The following is an 18,639-nucleotide window of genomic DNA, read 5'->3' as shown; positions in this document are numbered from 1 at the left end:
AAGTGTTTTTGCCTATTCTGTGGGTTGTCTTTTCATTCTTGATGGTATCCTTTGGGGCACAAAAATTTTTTAATTTTGATTTTAAACTTAGTTTTAAGTTGATTTTTTCTTTAGTTGCTTGTGCTTTTGGTGTCATATTTAAGAAACCATGGCCAAATCTCCATGTTTTCTTCAAAGATTTTTATGCTTTTGGCTCTTACATTTAGATCTTTGATCCATTTTGAGTTAGTTTTTATATATGGCATGAGCGAGGTGTCCACCTTCATTCTTTGCATGTGGCTCTCCTGTTGTCCCAGCATCATTTATTGAAGAGATTATTCTTTCTCCCATGAATGGTTTTGGCAGTTTTATTGAAAATTAATTAACAGTAGATACATTGGTTTATTTCTGGACTCTCAGTTCTATTCCACTGATCTCTGTGTCTGTCCCATGCCAACATCACACTGTCTTTACTACTCTTGCTCTGTAGCAAGGTTTGAAATTGGGAAATTGATTCCTCCAACTTTACACTTTGTTTTCCAGATTGTTTTGGCTTTCCTAGGTCCCTTGAATTTTATATTAATTTTAGGTTTAGGTTGTGAATTTCTGTAGGAAGCTACCTGGAACTTGAATCTCATAGGGATTGCATTGAATCTGTAGATCAATTTGGGGAGAACATTGTCATCTTTACAATATTAAATTTTCTGATCCATGAACGTGGAATATCATTTCATTTGTTTAGATCTTCTTTAATTTCTCTCAGTAATGTCTTGTGTGCAAATAAAAGTTTTACATTTCTTTTGTTAAATATATTCTCTCATATTTTTTTAATGCTATTGTGAATGGGATTGTTTTCTTAATTCTGTTTTTTGGATTGCTCATTGCAAATGTATAGATGCACAATTGACTTTTATATGTTGATCTTATATCCTGCAACCTTTTTCAATTTCTGTGTCCTTTTGCAATGTCTCCATCATTCTTGGACCACTTTCTTATTTTTAGGCACAATAAATTATTCAGTCTCATCTCATACTTTCTCTGTTCTAGGCCAAGATTCAGCCATTTGTCTAAGGAGCCCTGGTTGTTTTTTGTAGAGAATGGTATTTAGAAATCAGCAACTGGGAATAAGGCGTAGGCATTGCTACTGGGGTGTTAGAGTTCTTAGGACATCTCAATGGACAGAACTAGGAAATATATGTATGTATATATACGCACACTCTATATCTATGTTTAACTCTAGAAATCTTCCTTATCTCTCTAGATAAAAAGATAGGTAATATCCAAAATTGTTTCATTTCAGAAATACAGGATTCATCCTAGTTTTTTCTTTTTCCCTTTACAAATCTGTAACTCCTTTTTATGACAATGAGAAACATAATTCCCAGTATCTTCCACATACTGACTTATTTTCTCATTCCCCTTATTTCTCAATCCTTCATCCTTTAATCAGTCCCGCAACCTTTGTTTAACCACTGCCCTGCTCAGCAGCCTTCCTCACACAGCCTCCAAACCCTTCGTTTTTGACACTTAAACATCTCTGATACCAGATGCATCTTAAAATTGATGGTGTGTTAATAGAATTTTATTGGCAGCATTAATTCTTTCTCGGTGGTACATAATGGTGCTTCTTTCAATGGACAGTATCTTAGGTTCAAATAAATACAAGCATATGTTGTTTTATTGCACTTCAAAGATACTGCACTTTTTAGAAATTGAAGGTTTGTGGCAACCCTGCATCAAACAAGTCTATCAGTGCCATTTTCCCAGCAGCATTTGCTCACTTCATGTTTCTGTGTCATATTTTGGTAATTATCACACTGTTTCAAACTTCCATTATTATATTTGTTATGGTGATCTGTGATCAGTAATAATTTGCTGAAAGCTTGGATGATGGTTAGCATTTTTTAGCAATAGAGTATTTTTTAAGTAAGGTGTATACTCTTTTTTTTTAGACATAATGCTATTGCACACTTAATAGACTACAGTATCATATGGACATAATTTTCATAGGCACTGGGAAACCAAAAAATAATTTTGACTCACTCTGTTACAATGTTTGCTCTATTGTGGTTGTTTGAAACTGAACCCACACCATATACAAGGTATGCCTGTATGGTTATTTAGATACCTATTTGCCTAGAGTTTAAAAACATAAGTAAATTTGATTTAAGAATTTGCATAACTTTAAATTTTACTACTTTTGGGTGTTTGAGAAGTAATACTTCTGGAATTGGTCATTGGAATTATGTCTGAACAGCAAAGGAAATATGTAGTATTACTACATGACCAGAGCAGTAGAAGATAGTATCTGCAAAATATAATAAGCATTTTACTATATGAGAGCCATTTCTGGATATTTTTAAGAAAAATGCAGATATACTGTTTCAAGCAGTTTTATGTGATATTGTAATTAAAATAGAATTTTATTGATAATATTATATCATCACTTTGTTAATATATAGGTCCATTATATCTGGCAACCAAATAACCAATACTTCTTCATGACTTTTTTCTCTTGGGATTTGTTTTTTTTTTTTTTTGTCATTTATATAATGACAAAATCTTGCTCCGATAGTTATCTAAAAGGTTTTTATTTGTGGTCATCCTTTATACTGGCTCATAAGAATGAAGTATTCATTGTATTTCTAGGATCTGCGAAATCAACTCTATGAATCATATTATTTAAATTTTATTTCTGCTATTTCAAGAAGTAAACTGGAAGATATTGCAAATGCAGCATTAGCGGCCAGTGCAGTAACACAAGTAGCCAAGGTAAGAGATTTTGGTTGGCTGATGACATTTTGTTAGTGTAAAATTTAGCATATTCTGAAACCTGTTAATTGACTCAGGTGCCTAATTTACAGAGGACCAAATCAACCTAAGAAATATTTAGACTCATTACTTTTAGAAAGAGTTCTGATAATGCAAATTATCTACAGTTTGAACTAGGCAAAATAAACCAAACTAAAGGTACCTATAATTCAGTGAATTTGAAAGATAAAAATAAAATGTGGAAATCTGTCTTTGTTTTAGGCTAGGATTTGTAATCTTTTTAGCTTGACTTAGAAATAGTTTGATAGTTTTGTTATAAATTATACTAAAAATATATTGACATTATTTATTTATAATCACTGTAGTCGCCATACTATCTTCAGATCTACTTAGAAGAGAGAACCCAAAGAAGCTATATTGCGTATTATAAGAAAGAAGGAACTTAGGACAGGCCGGCCATTCTACATCACAGTTGCTCTTTAGATAGGTTCAGCTTAGTTATAAATAAATCTGTAAATGTATTCTTGGTTATAGCCCTACTGTGCCCTGTGCTTCTTGAATTTGGACAAGACATGAAATTCTAGGAAATGATATAGGACAAATAAAAGCCTAAACAACTATGTATTTACTTCCCATTTTTTCCCACTGGTTAGATTTAGATAGTCTACTAACTACTACTGATTAGTTTTTGAGGCCTATGTCTTAATGTTCTTCTTTTCAAAGTTTATCATTAGTTTAAATAAAATAATAGAAGTAGTTCTCAGTTTGTTTAATTAAATTTAATGTATTTCAAAGAGTTTTCTTAATTTTTCCCCTGATTTGCACTTCTAAAGAACTAGTATAACTTCTTTATAAGTGTCCAAGGTGGAAAAATAGTTACTATGACTTTCTTAGGAAAATGTTATTAAAATGAATGTAAAATTGTGATTTTTTTTCTTCAGAACTAATAAAAATTCCCATCCCCACCACAGTCTTTAAACAAATTTTTATATCTATATTTTTATATCTTCTTAAATTTTGTTTTCTGAAAATATTACTGCCCTCCTTATTTACATTCCTTTTTGATACTAACTCCTCATTCTTACCCAGGGAGGCAGTCTGCTACAATAGTATAATTTTTAGTTATTGAATATAATTATAATTTTTTCCATTTTTACCATTGGTTGATTAAATCAAACTAAATGTTGTTTCAGTATTGTAAAATTGGGGCACCTGGGTGGCTCAGTAGGTAGAACATGTGACCCTTGGACCCAGGGTCATAAGTTCAAGCCCTACATTGGGCATGGAGTCTACTTAAAAAAATATGTTGTAAAATTTATTTCTGAACCTTTTCTTTTGTTTCTAGGTTTTTGATCAGTATCTCAATTTTATTACTTTGGAAGATGATATGTTTGTATTATGTAATCAAAATAAGGAGCTTGTTTCATATCGTGGTATGTAAAAACAGGAATATTGTAATTCATTGTTAACAAAACGAGTGATGTACCATAAAAAAAAATAGCATATTTGGTACAATCAAAAGCCAGCTTTGATTACAGCAGTAGAACTCTAAAAGAGTTTTTAAAGCACACCCAAGAAAATAAGTCTCAGACTAAATTCTGTCACTTATAAGCAACATGTAATAAAGTTGTTTTGTCAGCTCAATGAAGTACCAATTCTCTGACCTTTTAGGTACCACATAGCAGCTTGCGTGAGTGGTTCATTCATGGCAAATAAGACAGTATTTTAGTAGTAGGATTCAGTGTATCTTCTAGTACTTTGATTCTTGGACAAGACCAACTTACTCTGCTTCTCTGTGCTTTAGTTTCCTCATCTCTAAAGTGGGGATAATAATACTATTTACCTCACAGAGTTTTTGTGGAAATTAAATGAATTAGTATGTGTAAAATGCCTAGAAAGGTTTCTGGCACATAATAAGGACTCGGAAAAGGTTGGCTAATATTGCTATTTTTCAGTAGTTATTATAGCACTATTGTGGAATGAAGTATAGGTGCCTTTCTCAAATACAGGTTGTTAGACTCCCTTGATTCTTATACCCTGTGCATTTACTAGTGGATTGAATATTGATATTTGATCAAATGCTATCTAACCACCTCTGGAGTTTGTATTCAGAATTTTGGTAAACTGGCCATTCCTGGATGTAGATTAAAACTAGTAGACACACATGCATACACACACACACACACACACACACACACACACACACACACACACACACACACACACACACACACACACACACACACACACACACACACACACACACACACACACACACACACACACAACACCCAAACCCCATTTTATTATCTATGTTGCTTTTTTTTTTTTGCAAAACACTTTTTTTGTCCCTTAATCTTTTTAAGTGTACAATACAGTATTGTTGACTTTAGATACAGTGTTTATAGCAGATCTCTAAAAGTTCATCTTGCTTAACTGAAACGTTATGTCCACTGATGATTTCAGATATTTTAAAGAAAAACACAGGCTGTAGTAGATATGATTAGCCAGTTCATTCAAATAATCATTAATTTGCTGCTTAAGGATTGAGATGTTTGGGGCTGACTAGAATTTCATTGTCTCCTAAGTGGAGAGTATGGCCCCCTAAGGGGGCATTTGGAAATGTGTAAGGATATTTTTGATTGTCACGTTAGCCTGGGCTGCTACTAGCATTCACTGAGCAGGGACTAGGGATGCTAGATGTTCTACAGTGTGTAAACCATACTCATAACAGAAAATTGTTCTGCCCAAAATGCCAGTGGTACCCTATTAGGAAATATTGGCCCAGATGTTAAGCTCCCTGAGAGAAGAGAACATCAGTTTTTGACTTTTTTGAGCTCCATAGCATACTGTCTTTTAGAAATTAAACAACATCCCTAAAGGGGTGTAAGCGTTTGCTGAATTGCCCGTGTCAGAGATTTTTGACAATAGTTGTTACTTACAGAAGTCTATTTACAATTAATTGAGTTTTAATTAACTATTAAGTATTTAAGTTACATGTTTAAAACCTACTTTTCCAGGGCGCCTGGGTGGCTCAGATGGTTAAGTGTCTGCCTTAGGCTCAGGTCATGATCCCAGGGTCCTGGGATCGAGCCCCGTCCCTGCTCAGCAGGGGCCTGCTTCTCCCCCTTCCTCTGCTTCTCCCCCTGCTAATATTCTCTCTCTCTCTCTCTGTATCTGTGTCTTGAATGAATAAATAAAAAAATATTAAAAAATAGAAAAAAAATAAAACCTAGCTTTCCTTAAGCCTTTAGGTGAAACTTATAAATTGTTACTTATAAATATGGTTGTATAAAAACAAAGCACCTTGTGCTCACTTCAGCAGCACATAGACTCAAATCAGAACCATACAGATATTAGCATGGCCCCAGTGCATGAATGACATGCAAATTCATGAGGTGTTCCATAAAAGCAGCAACAATAACAACAGAAAAAAACAACCAAGCACCTTAACTTTTTCTTTGATCAATTAACTCAGATTGAACAGACTTGATTCTAGTCAGCCCCAATTAACAAGCTTAGTCAGCAAACTTGGTTTGCTGAATTCCCTTAAACAGTTTAAATTGCATTTGTAAATTCAGTGTTTTCATTTTTAAGTATTTTAAATATGAGACCAGACAAATTTATAAATCTAATAAGCAAAATCTGCCCAAATATTTAAATAATTTTTTAAATAATTAAATTTATAGTGAGTCTAATAAATTCATTACACTTTCAGGTACTTATAAATATAACTAATTTTCTTATACCTCTCAAAGAATCACAGGTCTAAAATTATTAAATTTAAAGTATAATTTTATTAATTTTAAAGTATAATTGTATGCCCCAGATTTTCAGTAGTATATTTATAATAATAATAATAGATTGTTCTCTAAGCACTTTACAATGTAAGTTCGTTTACTCCCCCGAGTAACTTTGTGAAGTGGGTAGTAGTATTATATTTTCCAGATGAAGTAACCTAGGCACAGATACTGAGTAACTTGATAAGGAAATGGCAGAACCAGATTACTAAACCGAGGCACTCACTCCAGAGTCAGTGCTCTTATTCATTACATAATTATATGCCAAATCCTCTCAATTATCACAAGTGCTTCAACTGATAAACAGTTTAGTCCCAACATAATATTTTACTGTCATGGATTTTATTTATTTCACCTACTTCTCATGGATTGGAAATTTATCCTTTTAAAGGAAGGAGATTTTATCTTCTCAAAGTCAGGCTACTATCTCAGACAAACCAAGTTGTCAACATATAAGTGAGTTGAGGTTATTGATGGGCAATGTTTTGACTCTTCAAGTCAGTTCTTATTTAGAGGTGTGAGACCAGGGTGTAGAACCTAAGGGCTGGACACTTCCATTTGGATTTTATCTGCATCTTTGATTGATGGAATGAGCTGAGTATTTCCCTGGATTGGTGTCCCTTGAATTTACATAATTCACATTGTATCTTTTGGTCATTTCTATCTTCTGATTTGAATCCGCAACACCAAGTAGCAGTATATTTCCTCATCCAGATTCTGTATTGCATGGTTGAATTCTTTATTATTTTTATGTCCTCTGGATGGTTCATACTTTCTTTAGATACTTTAATATATACAGTTGGATTCTGCTTTCCTCTCATAATCACAAGTTGTATTGAATTTTATATTTGTTTTCGCATTCAGGGTGTTGGGAAATTTAAAATATTATATAGATAATATTTTAGTCCAGTCAGTCTTTTAACAAACATTTATTGAGCATCTATCTGTCAAATACTAGGCCTAGGTATTGTGAGAGATGGAAGAGGAGTAAGGCAAGGTCTTTGTCAAGTATGGTTTTCATGGCAATGTTTGTTATTTTTTTAAGTATAGCCCTAAGAATCACTTGAGGTGCTTGTCAAAATTGCAGATTTCTTAGAATTATCCAGATCTATTGAATTGAATTGTTGGGGGAAATGGCTAAGAATCTTGAATTTTTAATAGCTTCCAGTGAAACTTTCTCTTCTTTCATATTTCTAGAGTGATTCTTATACCCACTAAAGTTTAGAAACCATTTCAGTACAGTGTAGTACATCAGAAAAGAAGTTCCTATAACTTACTCTAATACAAAAAAAAAATTATATGGGACACTGGGCTTGTGATAATTGATTTGCATTGTCCTTTCTGACAGTAGTTGGGTAATAAGTTCAGTAGTTTCTTGAGGCCGTCTAGTGTTTGTGAATAAAATTATGGAATATGATATTTATTATTTGCTCTGACAAAAATTTTGTATACTTTATGTGGCAGATTTTTTTCTTAGTACTACTCTGATGTTGGTACTACTCACTCCTACTGATACTGAAGTGCTATGGGGTTTTTTCGAGTTAGTAATAGTTTTTAGTGGATACTTGTTCACTTAAAAGTGTAACACATGAAAAATTTTACTTGTTTGAGTATTTATTACAAATGTTATGAAGGCATAGAAGTTTGGTAACTTTTTTCTCTGTATGTTATTTTAGCTATTAACAGGCCAGATATCACAGACACAGAGATGGAAACTGTTATGGACACTATTGTTGACAGCCTCTTCTGCTTTTTTGTTACCCTGGGTAAGTTCTCAAATCTTTCTAGTTATTTCTTCAAAATATTTAATACTCCATTAGGAAAAATTTCAAATACATTTTTAAGTATGGAGATAAATATAACTATTAAGGCACGCTCCCAAGGTTCCAGAAAACACTAAATTTACGTATACCATTAATCCACTATACTCAGAATTTTAAACATTTCTTTGGTACATCTAAATTTACTTATAGCTACTTTGTGTTCAATATCTAATGTGTGATTTTATGCTTTACTATTACTAATTACTGTTTAGAAACCTTCTAATTGCAATTTTAATTTTGCAGACACTGAAAACCCTAGTTAAAATGACTCTTACACTAAATTATTAAAGTTTCTCTTCATTTCACAAATGAGAAAATTGAGGAAAAGAGAGATACCATGAATAGTTTAGGATATAAACAGAAGTTTGAGGAGAATTTACATGTAAGCTTTGGGGCTCCCTTCTTTGAGGGATTTTTCTCCTTTAATTTCCAGCCCTGAACACCAGTCTTTGATTCCTTAGCTCATTAAGTCTTCTGTTTTCTGCTTGAGCCGTTTTTCCTCTGTGCCTTGCAAACTGCAAAGTACCCTCAGGAGAAAAGCTGGTTAAAAATGTATCTCATTTTTCAAATACATCTCTTCTTTCAAAGTTTCACTCCTCTGCACTTTCTGCCTGCTTTCAAGTACCTTCAATAGCTTCAAACAAGGTTGTTGTTTTAAACAGAGCACATCTATACACAACTTTCAGTCTTTTAATTAACCTTCCTGTTTTGCCATCCTACACACACTCCAAAATTTCACTGAATGCTAGGTCTTTTGTGGACATTAAGGTTATTTTTCCTTGAGGATATATTTTCAAGGTAAAGGTAGATTGAAGAAGTGTAAAAGACCACTGAAGGGGTGCCTGAGTGGTTCATTCGTTAAGCGTCTGCATTCAGCTCAGGTCATGATCCCAGGGTCCTGGGATTGAGCCCTGCATTGGGCTCCCTGCTCTGCGGGAAGTCTGTTTCTCCCTCTCCCACTCCCCCTGCTTGTGTTCCCTCTCTTGCTGTGTCTCTTTCTGTCAAATAAATAAAATCTTTTTAAAAAAAAAGACCACTGAAGTGTTAGAGCAGCCTTTATTTTGTAGAGTTCAGAAAGTGATTTTTTCAAAAGAGAAATTGAAATTACTATCAATCTGACTGACATAGAAGGATATCAACAAAAAATTAAGTGAAAAAGGCAAATTTAAGAACAGTATGTATAATATCCTATTTTTCTTTTTTGTACTCTTCATAAATGCATTTATTTAGACTACGTGTAAAAAATAATCTGAAACAGTCCATATCTAATTCTTAATGGAGATTATTTTAGGGTGCTGGAATCAAAGGGTTAACTTTATACATTTCTAATATTTGAATTTTATATGACAAGCATGTATAACTTGCCATTGGCAGAAAACAGTTTTATAAAATTTGCTAATATTCTACAATTTTACTTTTGCAGTTGACTGAACATGCTTTGTATAGAGTCTAGAATGCACCAATTTCAGCATGTAAAGATTACAGTGTTCTCAGTTTGTTTTCTGAGATTTTCAGTGCAGTTGGATTTTTTCTGTCATTTTAGGATTCAGCCTTTGATAAAACTTGGAGTAATAAAGAAAGAGAAATTAAGAGGTCTATGAGCTGATTCAGTATTGAACTGAGGCCATGTTTTAGGAGCTTTTTGAAAAACATTAATGGAAGAATATGTTTTTTATCTTTTAAATTAATTTTTTAAAAAAGACTGCAATCCTTCATTGTTAATTTGTAAAATCAAGAATAATAATACCAAACTGCTAAATTAACTAATCTCTTTTCATTCTTTTCCATTAAGTCAAATTAAAGTGACTCCTGTGAGTGAACTCTTTGGAACTGCCTGTAGGGAGTCAAATCCTGATTTAGTTTTAATTCACTGAAAGAAATCTGGTCACACTGATTAGCCAACGCCATATAAAAATGGTCTTTTTTTTTTTTTTAATTCCCTAATATTTTCTTTTTGAATGGAAAGGTCCATTTCTGAAACCTTGATTTTACTCTTGAGATAATAAATCCTCTTATGTTTCTAGCCTGAAATTGTATACTTCTCTTGTATTTTTGATGGTTAGGTATTTTACAAATATCCATTTTGATTAAGAGCTGAAATCATTGCTAACATCTGTTGTTAAAATAGGTGCTGTTCCTATAATCAGATGTTCAAGAGGAACAGCAGCGGAAATGGTAGCAGTGGTGAGTTCATACAGATATCCATTGATGACAAATAATATTCTATCAGTTGTTTTCCTTAAGTTCCTCAAGTGTTTTTGTTAATATTAAGTATGTGATTGCTGTGGGTTATATATTAAGTACCAAAGGCAAATATTCTTATTTTTTTGGGAAGCCACCAAAAAAAAGCAATCGTTGTATACTGTTATGTGATGGAGAAAAATGATTTACTTCAATATGCTATTCTAGCTGTTTCTTTTTTACTAAAATGTATATTTGTCTTTCTGCCTTGTTTCTCCAAGTAATGCTTATTTGATCCCCCAGATCATTTTATATTTATCTTCATTTAGCAAATGTTTATTGACAGTCATAACTTTTTAAAATGCAGTACATTTGCTATCCCATTATATTGGAGTAAAATATTCAGTATAAACTGGGCATTCAAAAATTTGCTTTATAGATTAAAAAATAAGGGATTAGAGAAATTACAGAATTACTGAAAAGGAAAGGATAAGTGGAAAGATGGAAGATACACTAACATTTTTTAGTTTTATTAGCCACAATGAATCATTGACTGGTGGAGGGCTGCTTTCTTTCACATATTCCATTTCTATTCTGGAGCCTCTTGCAGCCATCACTATATAGAGACATTCCTTGTAAAACAGAGTCATGATTGGGTAAGAGGGTGGCTCATTACTGCAAATCATTCCTGTACCTAAAGTAAAAATAGTCAGTGGAAAGTAGTTGTTAGTGAAATCAGGCCTGAGTCACAATAAAAAAGGCATTGGTCTTTTCAAGTCCAAGTTATGATGTTACTGAATAGTAAAGAAACTGAAATACTTAGATTTTAGAATTGCTATTTTGTAAAGAAGTTCCAAATTTCTTAGTTATGAAACTAAGAACACATTATGTTCTTAATGTTCATAATAACACATTTTATTAGCCTATATAAAGTTCTGTGAAATTTTTCTTTAAGAGTTATTATCAAATTTGATTTTTCAGAAACTAGATAAGAAACTTCGAGAAAATCTAAGAGATGCAAGAAACAGTCTTTTTACAGGTGATACACTTGGAGCTGGCCAATTCAGGTATTATGTTTTATCAGGGTTTTGACTCAGTTTGTTCTTGAAATACAGATGGAATATTTTATTTAATTTACCTTCTGTTAGAAATTTCTGTTTTGGGGGCGTCTGCATGGCTCAGTCAGTTAGGTATCCAACTCTTGATCTCAGCTCAGGTCCTTACCTCGGGATTGTGAGTTCAAGCCCCATGAAATTGTTTTGCATTTTTCTCATCTGTAGGAGAAATTTTTCTGTTTATATGGCCTTGAAGGTCAGAAGCCATTCTATTTCAGTTATCATTAAGCTTCTTGGTAATGACAGAAGTAAGTGAAAAACTTGTGATGCTTATGTCTATTTCTACCTATCAACTAGTTTCCATTTTTACATTGAAATACTTGTTTATTAAAAACAATGGACAATATTGGGGTGAAGAAGTAAAGAAACCCACACAAGTGGCTGAGAATTATTTCAAGGGGAATAGACAGTATTTTGGAAAATTAATCCCTACCCCCAGTTTTAAGTGAATTAATAAAGCCTGTAAAAATAAATTGATAGTCAGTATAACTGCCCTCCAGGGATAATAATTCTATGGTAACTTTCCATAGACTTCATTTCAAGTCAATTTAGATGGCTCCTACTGTCTTATGTACTATTCCTATAATTTGGAGTTAACACTAACATGTTTCAGTTGTTTGTTCCAACTGTCTTAGCCCCCACATAATTTTTTTTTATTTTTTTTATTTTTTATTGTTATGTTAATCACCATAGATTACATCATTAGTTTTTGATGCAGTGTTCCATGATTCATTGTTTGTTCATAACACCCAGTGCTCCATGCAGAACGTGCCCTCCTCAATACCCATCACCAGGCTAACCCATCCCCCTACCCCCCTCCCCTCTAGAACCCCCACATAATTTATGATTTCATTGCTGGTCTTAAATACTCTTCAGAATGCTTCTCATTAAGGAGAACAGAAACATCAAATTCTCACCTGATTTTTTTTTTTAAAGATTTTATTTATTTTTTTGAGAGCAAGAGAGAGAGAGAAACAGCATGAGAGGGAAGAGGGTCAGAAGGAGAAGCAGGCTCCCCACTGAGCAGGGAGCCAGATGCGGGACTCGATCCCAGGACTCCGGGATCATGACCTGAGCCGAAGGCAGTAGCTTAACCAACTGAGCCACCCAGGCGCCCCGATTTTTTTTTCCAACAGAAGCACCCACTGTAGCATCTCTTAACAGTTCCCTTTCTATAGTGCTCTCATAAAAGCCTTAGAAACCCACACAAAGGCACTGTTTTATTTGGATAATTTCTAAAAACTTAATTATGTTATAATATAGTTGTCTTATTTTTAATTTGTTGGGTGCATTTCTAAATTATTTTAATTAGGGGTCAGCAACTTTGTTGGACTATTGTTTTGGACATTTGAATCCAATTGTAGGTTAATGATCCTCAATGAGAATTTGGTAATGCCTGAAGACATGTTTGGTTGTCACAATTGGGTAGATGCTACTGGAATTTAGTGGGTTGCATTATAGGATGCTGCTAAACATCCTATGATGCACAGGACAAGCCCCCATGATGAGGAATTATCCAGCCCCAAATCTCAGCAGTGCTGAATTAAGAAACTTTGCCATAGGCTATCTTTCCTTGCCTTTCACCTAGCTCTGGAGTAATAAACGATAATAGGTGGTAAGGGTGCCACTCCTACTTATTTATTGCAGAGTTTTATAATCAGTGCAGTGCATTTTTAATCAGTGCAGTGTAATGAGTTACTAAAATGGTCAGAGTTCCCTTGCAGGACAAAATATGAATAGTTAATATAATCATATAACAGTATCTTTTGAAAATTGATGTATACCCTTGATACAGTATTGCCAAAGCAGACCTTTACAACTTTTGGAGACATATGGCAACAGATGACTTTGTGCCTCACTTTGCTTTAAGTATAGTCTATTTCACATCTAAGTTGTAATAATGCAGTAAATAACATATGAAGTGTTTGGTAAGTTATATAATAGTTATATAATTAGGTACCATCGTGGCTTAATGTTTTAGTTTTATATATTATATGGGATGTGGTTTCATGACGCTCTTCTCTATAGTCTGCTTTTTGAATTTGTGTTTACAGAAAAAAGTTGTAATTTGTAATTTATGGAACTCAAACATTTTTGTAAATTTTTAAGATCCTACTCTAATAGTTTTCTCTGAAACTGACAATAGCTATTCCTTTTTTTTCCAAAAAAATGTGAAATACAAATCTAAGTAGAAGCAACTTATTCTTACTTTGATAACTATAAAAATTACTCTGTAAAAGTACTCGCATAGATTTTTTTCTTTAAGACCGTCAAGACTTATAATCTAGCATTATACACAGGCTCTGAGTAGTCCGAAGCAATACTTATGGAATGTCAATATTAGCATACTTACTGTTCATGTCCAAATGATAAAACCAGAAAGTATTAGAAAAATTGAGATGTAGAAACTGTTATTGAGTTACATAATTTTTTTTAAATGTATTTACAGCTTCCAAAGGCCTTTATTAGTCCTTGTTGACAGAAACATAGATTTGGCGACTCCTTTACACCATACTTGGACATACCAAGCCTTGGTGCATGATGTACTGGTAAGAGGCTAAATATACCACATTTTACTAAAATGTAATACTCAATGGTCCTTTTAATTTAAAATTAACGTCATGACTACAGAGACACAGGTGAGAAGGCTGAGCTGAGAAATATGAACAAAAAAGTGATGGAATTTGGTATCACTGGGTGTGGATGCTGGAGAATAGTGAAGCATTGAAGTGTAAAGTTCTGAACTTATAATCTTTAAGGTGTAGGATTAATTATTTGTATTGTTGGCAATGATGGGGAGAAAAGGAATGAAGGAAAATGAGTGAGTGCTTTTTTTTTTTTTTTTTTTTGACACAGCACGAGTTGGGGTCACTGAGTAAGGCAGAGGGAGGGGGGAGAGAGACTCTTAAGCAGGCTCCATGCCCAGTGTGGAGCCTGATGCGGGCAGAGCTCAGTCTTACGACCCTGAGATCATGACCTGAGCCCAAACCAAGAGTCGGACACTTAACCGACTGAGCCACCCAAGCACCCCTCAGTGAGTGACTTTAAAAAATTTTTCTAACAAAGTAATTTTTTTTTCCCATAGTGAGGAAGTAAAGTTTCTCTCTGAGGAGGAAAGCTATAATTTCAGTTTTTTCTGGGAATCAGTTAAGTCTCATTTTATGGTAAATGTAAATAGCATTTTTTATATTGTACCATATGTTTTTTGAGGTAATTCCACATATGTAAAATCATGCTTAAAGCAAAAATCTGTATTTATATTCATGCATATATTCATCTACTAAATATTGTATATAGCATGTGATATACACAGATAAATAAAACAGGCCCAATCTTTAAAGTCAATGGGAAGAAAATATGTTCACAAATAAATTCTGTACGAGGCACTATGTAATAAAGCCAGACTAGTTCCCATTTGATAGAAAAATTTTAGACACAGAAGTTAAATGATTTGAACCCAAATCATTGGCTCTGCCAAAACTAGCACTCCAGTTTACTGACTTCTAGCCCAGGCCTCTAGGGATTATAGTATATAATGGTATCATTATTGCAAAGAGTGACTGAAATGTCATATGGAAAGGAAATGGAAAACATAATAGATGGTTTTTTGTTTGGTTTATTGCTTTAAAGCCCAGATTCTAGCTGTAAGATATTTATTTAAGTAAATCAGATCTCGAGGTTACTGATGAAAATTGGCAGTTCTGTACCCTTCTGTATCCTAGAATCCTGTGTCATTTTAGATTGTAAGGATGAGTGTCAATGAAATACTAGGCAACTCTGAGTCAGTTGAGAGGGCAAGAAGAATCAGAGGGACTACTGAATTAAACCCTGAGTAATGCAACATGGAAGCTAGTTTTAGGAGGTCAAGTAAGAGGCTGAAGAAGAATTCAGCCACAACTGGAGGGTATGCTGTCTGACAAAACATTTTAGATCCTGGTTCTAGCAATAAAGAAAGCAAATGAAAATATTCTTTTCTTCCTGGAGCTTACATTATGATAGGACAGGCAGTAACTAAAATGAAATATATGACATTTTAGAAGGTGGAAAATACTCTGGAGGAAAATAAAGCAGGTAATGGTGAACAGGATTGTAACTTGAAAATAGGAAAGACCTCACTGAAAAAGAGGCATTTAAGGAAGGATCTAAAGGAGGTAATAAGGTAGTGAATTACATAGCTATGTGGAAGAGAACAGCTTTCTAGGCAGAAGAATGCCTAATATGTTTAAAGGATTGAAAGGCAGCCAAGGTGGCCAAAGTAAGGCAGGGGGGAAATAGCAGGAGGCAAAGTTAAATAGGTTATGGGAAGCAGTATAGCATAGGACATTATAGGCCATTATAAGGATATTGACTTTCAGTTTGAGGGAAATGGGGAGCCAATGCAGTTTTGAGTGAAGGAGTGGCATCTGAAACACATTTTAGGAGTACCACTGTAGCTGCAGTGCTGAAATGGACTCCTTGAGGGGCATAGGAAGAGTCAAGAGACCAGTAGGAGGCTGTTGGAATTATCTTAGCAAGAGATGATGGTGGCTTACAACAGGGTGGAAATGGTGAGGGTTGTGATAATATATGGAATGCATAGCATAGGATTTGCTGATGAATTGGATGCAGATCCAAGAGAGGAGTCAAAGATGAGCCCGGAGTGTTGGCCTTCGCAAATGGACAGATGTCATTTATCGAGATAGAGACATGGAAGGAGAAATTTTGAGGGAAAGATCAGATATTGAGTATTAGACATGTTAAATGTGAGATGCCTATTAAGATATTCAAATAGATATTAAATAGTTAGATGTATGAGTCTAGAGTTCAGGAGAAACATCTGGTCTAGAGAAATAATTTAAGAGTAGTCCATTTATAGATGGTATTTAAAGCCAAGAGATAAAATGAGACCACCAAAGGGATGAATATAAATAGAGAAGAGGGCCAAGAACTGAACTCTGAGGCATTTCAACATTTAGAATTCTGGGTGATGAATAGGAACCAACAATATAACGTAGAAAGAAGCAACCAGTAGTGAGATATGAGAACTAGATCTGTGTTGTTTTGGAAACCAGTGAATTAACTGTTTTCAGAGAGGAGGCAGGAATTGGACAAATGCTGAGGACTAAGAAGTCACCAATGCATGTGGCAACATGAAGGTTATTACTAACTTTGGTAAGAGCAACTTAGAAGAGTTTTTGCTGTATAGGACAGTTGAGAAAAGTGGTAATTGCTAGAAGGGAATGTGAGGTCAAAAAAGATTTTTAAATGTGAAACATTCCAGCATGTTTGTATATCAGTGGGAGTGATCGAAAGAGAAAAGTTGATGCAGGTCTGTAGGAGGCATTAATGATCAGGATCACTATAGACCAGGATTTCTCAACATTGGCATTGACATTTTGGGCCCGATAATTTTTTTGTTGTGGAGGTTGTCTTTTGCATTTGGGATGTTTAGCAGCCTCTACCCTCTAGGTGCCAGTAGCACTTTCTCAGTTGTGACAACCAAAATGTCTTCCCACATTGCCAAATACACCCAGGCTGTGAAGAGGGGCAAAATTGCCTCTGAGTGAGAATTGCTGTTAGTAGGCTGATGACAGGAATTTCAAAGCTGTAGTTGTTTTAGGGAAGAAGACGAGTGAAGAGTCTGGGAGTAGCAAGGAAGGCAGGTATCTCAGTGTCGGATCCATCCAGTTGGAGTTCAATTAGAGTAAGAAAGTACAGTGGAAGTTTAGAGTAGATGTTCAGAATAGGAGATTTTGCTATTGACTGAGTATGAGTTCTAGAGGTTAATGACAGAAAGGTTTTAGGAATTGGATAAGATGAGAGGTGGAATCTGAAAGAGGTGGTATAGGGAGCCATAGAGAGATTGGCATGATGATATAGTTTTCCCCTAATCTCAAATTAGATTTTGTTGGTGGGGTGGGGCTTTAGGGTGGGAGCAAGGGGTGGTACAGATCAGGAGTCATCTCTTCACTCCTGGTTGTATGTGGAGGCTATACAGAGCATTGAGATACTTTAGTCTTTTTAATTCCTTTTCTAATGAAAGTATTTGATGCTTTGAGCATAGGAGATAAGATGTATATACAAGTAATTGCACCATGAAGGAATATGCTCTTATTCTGTATTGTTAGCAGAGAAAATTGGGAAACATAACTTAGGGCAGAGATCTCCCCAAACCAGACAAGGCTAATCCTGGTCCTTGAGGTTTTTACTGTTCCAGAGTGAAATGAAAATACTAAGGGCTATGAAATGAGTTTTTTTGATCAACCTTTTTGCTAATTTGTGGGTGCTTACCTTTTTTATTATCCTTGTATTTTTGTGAGATATATAATTTACTAATTTTTTATTTCCTATTCTTGGAAGTTAAAATAATCCTTTTAGAAATACAAGGCGGGGACATCTGGGTGGCTGAGTGGGTTAAGTGTCCAACTCTTGGTTTTGACTTAGGTCATGATTCAAGGTTGTGAAATCAAGCCCCGCATCTGGCTCAGTGTTCAGTACAGAGTTTGCTGCTCTCCTCTCCCTCTGCCCCCCTCAGGCTCTCTTTCAAATAAATAAATAAATCTTTTGAATAAATCAAGAAATACATACATACATATAAACAAGTAAGCCAATTAAAAGTTGGCAACCGTGTGTCTCCAAAAATTCAGTTAAACAAATATTTTTTAAGTGCCTGCTCTGTACTAGACACTGCTAGTCTCTGGGATACATGGTGAACCAAGCAGATGTTATCCCTAATGCATGAAGGTTAGACTAGTGGGTACCTGTGGACATTTGGGTTATTATTGGTTTTAGTTTTTCTTATAAATAATAGAGCAATGCACATCTCTAGTTAACTTTCTTAGGTTAGGTTCTCAGATTCCGTATTACCTTTAGGCAGTCTTTTCATGGCATTATTATCAGAATATTTAGGTCTTATGAAAATAGTCTCTAAAGAGATTGGTTAAGATAAACTACACAATTTCTTTTTACTTATTCCTGCTCATTAATTTT

The 18,639-nt window shown here is 34.3% G+C and overlaps 1 protein-coding gene and 1 non-coding gene across 2 annotated transcripts in view; both read left to right on the top strand.

The window, feature by feature from the left end:
* The window catches only part of SCFD1 (sec1 family domain containing 1), a 100,646-nt gene that overhangs the window by 13,790 nt on the left and 68,217 nt on the right, over positions 1-18,639 (top strand). The window contains exons 5-10 of the mRNA XM_027571063.2: positions 2,629-2,751; positions 4,097-4,184; positions 8,228-8,317; positions 10,503-10,558; positions 11,537-11,622; positions 14,120-14,219. Coding sequence (XP_027426864.1) covers positions 2,629-2,751; positions 4,097-4,184; positions 8,228-8,317; positions 10,503-10,558; positions 11,537-11,622; positions 14,120-14,219 — 543 coding nt within the window. The remainder of the gene's footprint in view (positions 1-2,628; positions 2,752-4,096; positions 4,185-8,227; positions 8,318-10,502; positions 10,559-11,536; positions 11,623-14,119; positions 14,220-18,639) is intronic.
* LOC113910650 lies at positions 6,061-6,164 on the top strand. Its single transcript, XR_003516155.1, has one exon. It is a non-coding gene; the product is annotated as a U6 spliceosomal RNA (small nuclear RNA).

The sequence above is a fragment of the Zalophus californianus genome, chromosome 6 (assembly GCF_009762305.2).
Source record: "Zalophus californianus isolate mZalCal1 chromosome 6, mZalCal1.pri.v2, whole genome shotgun sequence".
NCBI classification, from domain to species: domain Eukaryota; kingdom Metazoa; phylum Chordata; class Mammalia; order Carnivora; family Otariidae; genus Zalophus; species Zalophus californianus.
The sequence above is the reverse complement of the archived record's forward strand: the minus strand, read 5'-3'. Positions and strand labels throughout refer to the sequence as shown.